This window comes from Coffea arabica, chromosome 9e (genome assembly GCF_036785885.1).
Source record: "Coffea arabica cultivar ET-39 chromosome 9e, Coffea Arabica ET-39 HiFi, whole genome shotgun sequence".
In the NCBI taxonomy this organism is placed as follows: domain Eukaryota; kingdom Viridiplantae; phylum Streptophyta; class Magnoliopsida; order Gentianales; family Rubiaceae; genus Coffea; species Coffea arabica.
In genome coordinates, this window is record NC_092327.1 from 36954802 (window position 1) to 36966147 (window position 11346).

Sequence of the window (11346 nt, forward strand, 5' to 3'; positions counted from 1 at the left end):
ATTGGGTCAATTTACTATGGAACATCAAATTATATGTTTAATTTTTGAAAGTTAAATAATTAGAGCAATACAAAATAAATAACTTTTTTTGAAGAAAAAATTAATTCAAAGATGACTAATTCATATATATATATATATATATATATATATATATATATATCAACTCTCATAATATAAACTAAAATTGTAAAAATTTAGGGGGGGCCAATTTTATTTTACACGCATATTTACATATTATGAATTAAAATTTTCAAAACTTAGGGGGGCCATGGCCCTCCTCTGCCCCCCTTTGCTCCATCATTGCATATTTGCTTTTATACTATGGTTTACTATTTCAAACAAAGGGATGCTACTAGGGATAGATTAAAGCAGGGGCACAACAACGAATGGTGAGGTTCAAACGCACCCTTAATTAGTTTATTTATAATGTAAATTTCGTTGAGGTTCCCATGAGTAGACAGCTACAGTTTATTTATAATGCCGCTGGCCATATATGGCAAGAAATTCAAGTTTAACCCATTATGGCTGGCAGCTGGTAACTTTTAACTTCTTATTACATCACAATAATGTGCGGATATAATCTGTTCATGACAATCTAATGCCAGCTGGATTTCCATAATACTCCATTAGTTTACCCATAATTTGGATGTCGCTATTAATGTGAAAACAAATTCCTTTGTTAAGGGAATGGTTGTCTCATGTTTCACATAGCCAAGGTTTAGTGTTTCATTCTCCACATCAGCATAACACACTCTGTCTATTTGTTGTAGGACAAATTTTAGAATGTTATAAACAGGTATGGTCCTTCTGGCCAAGGATTTTGCAATTCATTGCTATTCAGATGAAAAATGTTTGCAGTTCAAGTCGCATACTATTTCATGTCTGTGCCTATTTTGTTAAAGAACATAAACATGTCCTACTCTAGCAACCAACAGTATATGTTAACATTATCTTTTATGTTGCTGCCCAATCACATCAATGAATTACTGGGCTGCTTCAACTCCACTATTTTGGTAATTCTAGTTGTCAATTTGAAGTTTTCTCAATTGTTTCTTAAAATCCAGTGTATAACACAACAACAATATTGTAACAATGGAGGGGTGGTAAAAAACTTACATGTAGATCTAACTTCTAAAGTTGATGATAATTTTTCCTTTTCCAAGTGCAATCAACGTAGGAAATACAGCAACATGATTAAGTAAATAAGATCATAGCATATGTCCAAATGGTACATTATTTTTTAAGCCTTAGGGATCAACCTCATTTGCAACCTACATCCCATGCCTATTTTTTTTTTTCAACCTACATCCCATGCCTAAAAGTTATGAATTATGATCCCAAATGAATGGTTGTCCATTTTTTTTTCATTTTTTTTTCCTAGCTCTTTTGGATTTTTGTATATTCTGTTAACAGTTGACTATGTATCGAAATGAGTAGAAGCAAAGGCTACCCGAACTAATGATTCTCAAGTTGTTGTAGGATTTCTCAAATCCCACATTTTTAGTAGGTTCGGGCTGCCGAGAGCCATCATCAGTGATCAAGATACCCATTTCTGCAATCGCACCATTGCAGCTCTCATGAGAAAATATGGAGTGCACCATCGTGTGAGTACAATATATCATCCTCAGACCAATGGGCAAGCTGAAGTCTCCAATCGAGAGATCAAGAGCATATTGGAGAAAACGGTTAACCCCAACCGTAAGGATTAGAGCTGGCGATTGGATGATGCTTTGTGGGCATATCGAATGGCGTATAAAACGCCCATTGGAATGTCCCCATATAGGTTGGTGTTTGGTAAGATGTGTCATTTACCTGTGGCTATTGAGCATCGTGCATTCTGGGCAGTCAAGCAATGCAATTTGCATGCGGATAGAGATGGCAAAGAGAGAAAGCTCCAACTCCAGGAGTTGGAGGAAATTCGTCTTGAAGCATATGACAATGCACGTTTGTACAAAGAACGTACTAAGCAGTTTCATGACCGCCTATTGCGTTCGAAACACTTTTCTCCAGGACAAAAGGTACTCTTGTTCAATTCACGGTTGAAATTCATGCCAGGTAAGTTAAAATCTCGTTGGATTGGACCATATGTGGTAGTCAATATTTTTCCCAATGGTGTGGTTGAAATCCAGAGTTTAGAGACTAATAAGAGTTTTACAGTTAATGGTCATCGTTTAAAACCGTTTGTTGATGTTTAGACATTGGCACTGTGGAAGAGGTACACTTGATAGATCATATCTATGCCTAATTGCTCACTGTGGAGTCGTCTAGCCAAAGACGTTAAAGAAAGGCGCTTCTTGGAAGGCAACCCAAGGCCTCCATTTTTTGTTATAGTTCTCTTTCGTTTTTCGTTGATTTTTGGTTGTTTTGTTTCATTGCCAGTGTTTTTGGTGTTGGGCAGGAGACTTGGATTTACAAGGCATGCCCACGCCCTATAAGTGATGCTCTTGAACATCGTAGAAATGCTTGGGCAAAAGACTCTGCCTTATAAGGCGTGGTCACGCCTTACAGCAACGCTGCCAGTCCCTGACACCTCCTCTATCATGGTGTTTTGCTGCAGTTTTATTCATTCAGGGAAGGTTTTTTTTTGCTCCCTTCACTTAACTTCAACTTTTCGTTCTTACATTGAGGGCAATGTAGAGTTTAGGTGTGAGGGGGAGTAGTTTAGTTTTTCCTTCTTATTGCTTTCTTTCTTCCAAAAAAAAAAAAAAACCTTTACCATGCCTTTTGGATTTTTATGGTTAGCCCTGATAAGCAATGGCTAGATTTTCAAATTTAACTATTGTTACGGTTTTAGATGATAATATGTTAAGTATGATATGATAACATTTTAGGATGTCTCTCTGGTAAATATTTGAGATTTTGTGACTCTTGCAATTTCTTTTGGTTAACTTTTCTAGGCATTGTAAATATTTTTCTGACATTTTTGTGTGAACTGGTTCAACTATTAATCTTAGTTCTCCATGTTAAGGAAATGAAGCAGGCTTGCATGGTTTTAATTTTACTTGGGTGTTTATTTGTGAATAACATTCGGCTATACTCCGCTGGTTATCATTGACTAGTAACCGGGGGTCTTCACCTAAAGTGTCGATTTTCACGTCAAAAAGCAGCGATAACTATGAGTATGTGATCTTTAAGCGGTTAAAGTTGAGTAAGCGGGCTCCTTCATTAGAGAGATGTCGGAGTTCGCGTCAAAAGACTTGAATGGCTCAAGACTTAGCACTTCCTTCAAGAAAAAAAAAAAAAGTATACGAGCATGAAAGTATGTGAATAACTGTATTGCCTGCGGATCCATGAGTCTTTATGTTGAGATTTTGCTTAATAGTTAGACCAGTTATTAAAGAATGTTGGTTGGATATTTTCTATTCTTAGATTAGTTAGTCTGGATTTGAAAGAGTCATTGGTTTTAAAAGCTAGTTGGAGAGTTATCTCATAAAATTTGTCATTAGTACTTGACAGTTATCTAAATCATACATTGGCAATAGTTGCTTTGATTAATAGCCATTGTTTTGAATTCAACTGCTGCAAAAATGTTTGCTCGCTGGGTTGTGTATTTAAAGTTTGAAACGCTTGAGGACAAGCATTGTCTTGGTGTGGGGGAATTTGATAGGGATATAATTATGCATTTTATTTGTGGTTATTTGGTCTTAATTTTGGCAGTTTAGTATGCAAAGTATTGGATTTCTGCTCATAATTAGTATTTGTGTTAATTACAGGCAATTAGTGTTGAAAGTGACAAAAGGGAGGCAAAATCCAGAAGACTCTTGCTTCTAAGGCGTGCCCACGCCAGATAACGCGGAGCTGCGTGATAAGGACGGAGTATGCGATCCTACTCCTTGGAGGCTGCCGCAATTCTTGGAAAGTGATGGTAGCTACGCGGGATCAGGAAGTTTTTCCAAAAAGGACTTTTGGCAACAATCCGATGAGGGAATTAAGGAAATAATTCGTTTGAGAAACAACTTTTTATTTTGGCTAGCAAAAAGGACGGCGAGCAGCACTACAAATTGGGGGGATTGCAATAGACTAGGGGATCTTTTGATTCTTTTATTTTTTTTCCTTTTACTTCTCCACGCAAGCTTTAGACAAGCGGCCACACCCTTTTACTTCTTCATAGACAAAATTACTTGGAAGCTTGGAATCGCATAATGATTATGCAGCAAGGCTAGTTCTTTTATCTAGTTGAGGAATAAATCAAAGATTGGAGCACCATAACTGTGAGATCGTTTACTGTGATTGTTTTTTTTTTTTTTTTGTCAATACAAGGGTGTTTGGGTCAATCCTTACGGGGCACGACTAATCCCCTGCGGTCCGGGCCCGGCACCCCAACCCGACCCGAAAGCGATAAGTGCGCGGAGGAACCCAGCGGAGCGGAGACTCGAACTTGGGACCTTAAGGGTCACCGGTGAGAGGCGTTACCGCTGGACCATTCACGGGGCGATGTACTGTGATTGTGAATTAACGCTTTTGGAAGAAATAAAGTCATTGTCAAACACTCTATCCTACACATCACAGAGAGACAGACAGACAACTATGGCGACCAAACTGATGGCGACACAATAAAGTAGCTCTGGGTGTTGCTAAGAAGCGACAGAAATCTTTTAGGATGGCCTTAGCAAGATGCAGTTTAAAAATTAGTATAAAACACAGGTAAATTCTGTAGTGTATTCAGCTAATCCAAAACAGGTGTGGAAATGTAAAGAATATGGCAAAGAAACAGGCACGTGGAAAGGTAAAGAATATGGCAAAGAAGCTGACATGTACAGAGGATGAAGGGAATATTTCTACAAAAGCAAGTGGTGACCTATAAACCCATTGGGGGATGGGAAAATGTTGCGTACTGCAGAAGCTGGAAATGTATTGGAGTGTGACAGAATTAACATAAATATAATGAGCCTACGAATAAAACACTGAAAAGGAAGCATAAGCAGTACTAAACACAGCCATACTTGGCTTTGAAGCAACATATGGTCATTATTAAATAACAAATTGAGAGCCTTTAAGAAGTGAAACTTCAGAAAATAAATGTTTGAAATATTAAGTTTTTTAATTATCTAATTTATTTTGATTATAGACGTTCTAATATATAGTCATTTGGAGGACTTCTAATGCTGAAATACTGAATCCTTTTTGGACTTTTAATAAATTTGAGTTATTTTTCTTTTGATTTCTCACTTTTCTAACAACTTTTATCTAACCTACTAAATTTGAATTATTAAAATTGATTTTAGTTGTTAAATTAGTAAAATATTAACATTTGTGAAAACTGGGTTCGTGGGAAGACAGATTAATGCCTGTTTCACATTTAATTGAATACAAATATTTCTATTTTACATAAAGCGTCCAAGGTTGAGGAACAGTGAATTCCAATTGATTCTCCCGATTATGGGCATTACATCAACAAATTACTATCTATTTATGGGTATTTTATTCTGAATCATTACATTTATGTAAAATACATAAATATTTATAACTAAAATTGAAAAACTGTTATACTAATATTTTTATGAAAGGAAAATTGGATGTCCTGTATTTAACATAAACTGATTTTTGTGAAAGTAAAAAACATATTGCCCATAACATACCTCCTCTTTATGATTTTTTTGCATTACATCAACAAAATACTAGTTATTTATGGGCATTTTACTATGAATCATTACATTTATGTAAAATACATAAATGTTTGTAACTAAAATTGAAAATGTGTTACACTAATATTTTTATGAAAGGGAAACAAGTAAATTTTGTATTTAACAAATTTTAAATATGTGAAAGGAAAAAAGTTTTGCCCATAACATACCAGCTCTTTATGAGTTTTTTGCATTACATAAACAAAATACTAACTATTTATGGGTATTTTACTCTGAATCATTACATTTATGTAAAATACATAAATGTTTGTAACTAAAATTGAAAAAGTATTATACTTATATTTTTACGAAAGGAAAACTAGTAGATTTTGTATTTAACAAATTTTAAATATGTGAAAGTAAAAAAGATTGCGCCGATAACATACCAGCTTTTTATGAATTTTTTTGCATTACATCAACAAAATACTAGCTATTTATGGGCATTTTACTTTGAATCACTACATTTATGTAAATGTTTGTAACTAAAATTGAAAAAGTTATACACTTATATTTTTACAAAAGAGAAATTGGTAAAATTTGTATTTACCATAAATTAAATATGTTAAAGCAATATTAAAGGTGATTTTATTAGTTACTTAATTTGTTGGTAAGAAACAAGGTTTCTTTTGCAAAATTTGTTCATTGGATTTTTCCAAATAATTAGGATATAAAGGTAAATTTTCACAATCTTTTGTTTAGCAATAGAGCCCAATTTCCTTATTGGCAGTGACGAAGCCAAGATTTTTTCCTTGGAGGGAGGGCCAAAATGATTGACAAATAAAATTATTTTAATATATTATGTTCAAAATAATTTTCATCTATTTAAATATATGGCATCCTAAAATATCAAATATTAACTTTAATTATAAAGGTATGTCTATTTAATAAATATGTAATATAGTCATAACTAAAATTAAGACAAAAAATACCATTTGCTTAAATATCTTATCGGAAAAATACACTTTTCATCCTCAAAGTTTGGGTGGTTGGCCAATTTTATCCTCAGAGTTTCACCCCAAACATATTGCATCCTCAAAATTTCGTAATTTTGGCCAATTAAGGACAATTGACGAGAAATGAAGAATTGATCGTTAGAACCAATGATTTTATCCAACAAAAAATGGGTAAAATCGAATGGAGCCATTTTTAACGGAATAATTGCAACGGACAAAAACCTCAATTCTTCGCCTTCTTCTCTCCGCCTTTCTGCAACCCCAAAATATTTTTGCCAATCTCTAAAGTTTTAACGACCGTTATACAACTTTCAAAACAAATAAATTCATTCTAAATTTTTATTTGGAATTATTTCATAAACCAAATCGTGGTCACTTTCCGTAAAGTATCACTTTTCCATAAAAGACTAACTCTTTATGGCTTTTCTCCATTATAAGAACAGAGTACCCATTTTTTCATAATTAAATTTATTTATCGAATAAAATAAAAACAAATCCGTTTTCTAATAAAAGACCAGCTCTTTATGGCTTTCCTCCATAATAAGAACAGAGTACCCATTTTCTCATAAATAAATTTATTTATTAGATAAAATAAAAATAAATCTATTTTTCAATAAAAGACCAACTCTTTATGATTTTCCTCTATTATAAGAATAGAGTAACCATTTTTTCATAAATAAATTTATTTATCGGATAAAATAAAAATAAACCCGTTTTTTAATAAAAGAAATAAGCTTTTTATAACTTTCCTCCATTTTAAGAACAGAGTACTCATTTTTTCATAAACAAATTTATTTATCAGATAAAATAAAAATAAACCCGTTTTTCAATAAAACACTGGTTCTTTATGACTTTCCTCCATTATAAGAACAGAGTACTCATTTTGAAGGCAAAAAGGAATTTGTTTATCGGATAAAATAAAAATAAACTCATTTTTCAATAAAACACCAGCTCTTTATGGCTTTTCTCCATTATAAGAAAAGAGTACCCATTTTGTTATAAACAAATTTATTTATCGAATAAAATAAAAATATACCCGTTTTTCAATAAAACAACAGTTTTTTATGGCTTTCCTTCATTTTAAGAAAAAAAAAACATGGTTCTATGGGCATACAAGAGAGAAGGTTATTGTGTAAAGTTCTTATAGGAGAGGCTATGGTGCATGAACATACAACAAATGGAGGAGCCGACGGTGCAAGGATTCAGTGATTTGAATTAGCTGCTGCTGGATTAATTTAGATTATCGTTAACAAACTCAATTATTTAGTCCGTCTAACTTAGAGAGAAAATGGGTGACAGTTGGATGGTGTTCCGATAATGATAAGACTGGCGCCAGTGATTCTTGTTGGAGAAGATGCATCACTTGTACCTGTCTGTTCAGTCGGACGCTACTTCCACAGGTATTGAACGGTGTTGCTTCGATGGTGGCCCACCTCTCAATGTGATTTTCAATGGTATAAGATTTGCACAGTACATGTAGAAAATTGTCATGGCCCCTATTCCTTCACATGTGTGTAGGGGCGGTAATTGTCATGGATTGCTTACAACTTATTCCCTCCAAACCTTTTCTTATAATGGAGTTCCTGATTTTATCCAAGTAATAAATTACTTCGGTGAAAAAAGGAAAAATAAAAAATTTATAAAGGAAAGTCACAAAGAGCTGGTGTTTTATTGGAAACCATCGACCCCTTACCAAAGACGATCAAATGCAGCTAAATGATTTTCTTGCAAGAAAGTTGCCGAAAGCAGATTTGTGACTGTAGTTGCTACTTTTTTTCAACCATTTTTTTAGCAAGAGGTATCATTAATGTCAATATTGAGATATAGCAAAATTTGTATACGAAATAACAAACCAATTTGTCATTACAAATACAAAACGAGCAACAATATATTACAACCAATACTATCAACAGTACAAAGCACAAAGATACTCAAATCAAATCCTAATTAGGCTTTAATATGTACAACCAAAATTGCTAGGGATAACAAATGCTAAGATAGACCCTGTGCCGATATACAATGAGTATCATGTTTGCATTAATTGGCAAAGTCCACAATCGAAGTAGCTTGTAAGAGCTTCATAGCCAGGTTTACTACAATCCACCATCAACCTACAGAGTCCAATGGAAAAAAAAATTATTAAACAGAAATTTACATTCGTAGTTAGATAAATTAAACCTGCATTAGCCTACATAAATCAACTAAGACATTAATCCTCATATTGTTGTATGAAAAGAAATGAAAATGAGGGACTTTAAAAGAAATGCTAAGGATCACTTTTATTAACCACAAGTACAAAATATGAACTGAATTTCAAACTACAAGTTGATAGCGTGTACTTAAGATGAATAAATCATTATGACCCCAATTGACATGAAACCAATTGTAAAGTCCAAAGATAATGATGAACCACCACAAACCAGTCCAAAGACAAGCACAATCACCTATACCATCAATCCTAATCACCAACCGGAGTAGAAAATCATCCAAAATTTCAGTTAAGTCACCAAATAAATAAGGCTTAAATCTTAGAACATGTCATAATTAGTGTTTAGCATTCAAAAATTGTGTAAGATACAGGGGGTTTGGAACAACAAAAGGGGACAACTAGGGCTGGGCAACGAGAGGTACAGAGGAATGGGAGCGAGAGTGGTAAAGAGAAAAGATTGAACAATACGACAAAGCAGGGGAAAAATCAAATCGTGGAAGGAAGAATTCTAGTATGAAAATATGTTGGAGATCACCTGAAATCTTAGATCTGAAATTTTGAAGGGCCGTTTTCATTTTGCCTTCCTATAAGACCCCTTTCTCTACTCCAACTGAGATGCCCATTCACTCTAATCCACTGAAGAAGAAGTCTACAATTTCAAAAAGTTTATCTTGTGATTGTTAAATTGACCAAAAATGCAAGAAAAAGGCAATTGACAAAACAGAGATGAAAATAACATATTAAAAAACCTACACCATCGCTTTTCCTTGAAATCTGCCATTGCATCGGAAGGGTCTTTAAAGTGTGTCCATGATTGTATAAATTCAGATCTGGATGCTAGAGAGGAAGAGGGGAACCATATGTCTACGGGAAACTGAAAATTGATAGAAAGGGAAAGAGAGATAGAAGGAGAAAGGTGCAGGGGAGGTTGCGATTGAACTTTCGAGGGCTCTGATCTGAGAACAATATTTGGGAAAGTAGCCTTGCAAGTATGGAAGGCTTGGAATTCATGTGGTGCTAGGCTTGACAAGTGTTGTGCCAGGCTTGACAAGTGCTGTGCCAGGCTTGACAAGTGCTGTGCCGGGAATGGTTAAAAAATTTTCAATGCGTGGCTCTGCTAAAAATTGATAGGGAGCCAAATTTTGAAATTTTTACAAAAAAGCACCCATGATTTCTCACCAATAACATAGAAACTTTGGCTCACTAGAATCAGTATTTGGAGGGAAGCTTTCCCGCGCTCCTTTTGGCGAGAATTTTAAGCGAGAAAAGTCCTTGCCCTCGCAGAGTATATATTGGCTCCAATATTTGGTGAGGCATTGTCCTTTTCCATGCTATAAGCCTCTTAAGAGCGTCAAACTTTCTACTTTTTGCTAAAGTTGTTGTCGCTAATACCCTTTTTTGTTGTAGTGAACGGAGGAAAATCATAAAGAACTGGTATTTTATTGAAAAATATATTTATTTTTTCATGCGATAAATAAATTTATTTATGAAAAATGGGTACTCTGTCTTATAATAGAGGAAAGGGCAAATTATCCAATTGGCCCTTGAACTCTTTGTCTAAGTAAAAATAACCCCCTCATCTATTTTTTGCTGACTTTAAGCCCTCGAACTTGTAAAATTGGGTATCCGTGACCCTTTTAGCCAGTTTCTCCGGTTTTGCAACCGGAAGAGGAATTCACACGAATGGCAGTATGCTTTTAAGAAGGGCATTTTTGTCCGCATATTCTGAGCAAAAAAGGAACAACTCCTCTCTCTTCCCTCCATGGACTACTCCTACGCCTACGACGACCTCATCTTCCTCCTCTACTTCATTGACTTCTCCACCGATGCCGTCTCCCTCTCCTCTCCTCTCTCCTGCAACCTCTCCCTCACCCTCCCATTCGTTTCCTCCCCCATGGACACCATCTCCGAGTCCTCCATGGCTTCAGCCATGGCCTACCTCGGCGAAGTCACAGTGAAGCCCTCCATCTCTGAGATCAAAATCTCCTCGCTCAGCTTCGCCCTTAGCAGCCCATACAGCAGGCACGCGAAGTCACAGTGAAGCCCCTCGTCCCGCGAGATCAGCTCTTTGGAGAAGGTCAAGCCCGGCATCAGCCCCCAATTCTTCACCCAGAATATGGCGCAAAAGCTCCCTGAGAAGAATATCCCCTCCACGCAGGCGAAGGCCACCAGGCGCTCCGCGAAGGACTCGAAGTCGTCGATCCAATGGAGGGCCCACTTGGTGCCATCAGGTTTTCGTCTAGTCTGCACGAGCTGAAGAATGAGAGGTCGGCGAGTACAAATATCCGAACCTCTGGGCAAGAAATCTCTTCTGACTAGTGCCTCCAGAACATTGGATTTTCCACTGCTCTGGCTTCCGACGACCGCCACTTGCGGCAATTCAATTGTAGACTGACTGGAGAGCTACGCGAATATGTCTTGGAGCTTGTTGACGATCGGAATGACCGAGCTCCCCAACGGCACAACACTACTATTGGATTGACTGGCCAGAGACGGAGAAGCAACGGTGTCGTTTACTAGTTCCTCAGCCATAGATGGACTGTCGTCGGCTGAGAATTGA

At 35.8% G+C, this 11346-nt stretch overlaps 1 protein-coding gene and 1 long non-coding RNA gene across 2 annotated transcripts; one reads left to right on the top strand and one right to left on the bottom strand.

Moving 5' to 3' along the window:
• Nucleotides 1-1745: 1745 nt before the first annotated feature.
• Nucleotides 1746-2488, top strand: LOC113710687 (uncharacterized). Its single transcript, XM_027233808.1, has 3 exons — nt 1746-2055; nt 2196-2215; nt 2399-2488. The coding sequence occupies exons 1-3, from the start codon at nt 1746-1748 to the stop codon at nt 2486-2488; spliced, it is 420 nt and encodes a 139-aa protein (XP_027089609.1).
• A 5893-nt stretch (nt 2489-8381) lies between these two features.
• Nucleotides 8382-9829, bottom strand: LOC113709506 (uncharacterized). Its single transcript, XR_003452723.2, has 3 exons — nt 9540-9829; nt 9322-9435; nt 8382-8688 (listed from the first exon to the last, which is right to left on the bottom strand). It is a non-coding gene; the product is annotated as an uncharacterized lncRNA (long non-coding RNA).
• Between the last annotated feature and the right edge of the window lie 1517 nt (nt 9830-11346).

Excerpts from the sequence above, each read along its gene's own strand:
- LOC113710687 (XM_027233808.1), top strand. The coding sequence starts at position 1,746 with ATGGCGTATAAAACGCCCATTGGAATGTCCCCATATAGGTTGGTGTTT. Across the intron at positions 2,056-2,195 it reads ACGGTTGAAATTCATGCCAG|ACATTGGCACTGTGGAAGAG; the intron begins GTAAGTTAAAAT and ends GTTGATGTTTAG. Across the intron at positions 2,216-2,398 it reads ACATTGGCACTGTGGAAGAG|GAGACTTGGATTTACAAGGC; the intron begins GTACACTTGATA and ends GGTGTTGGGCAG.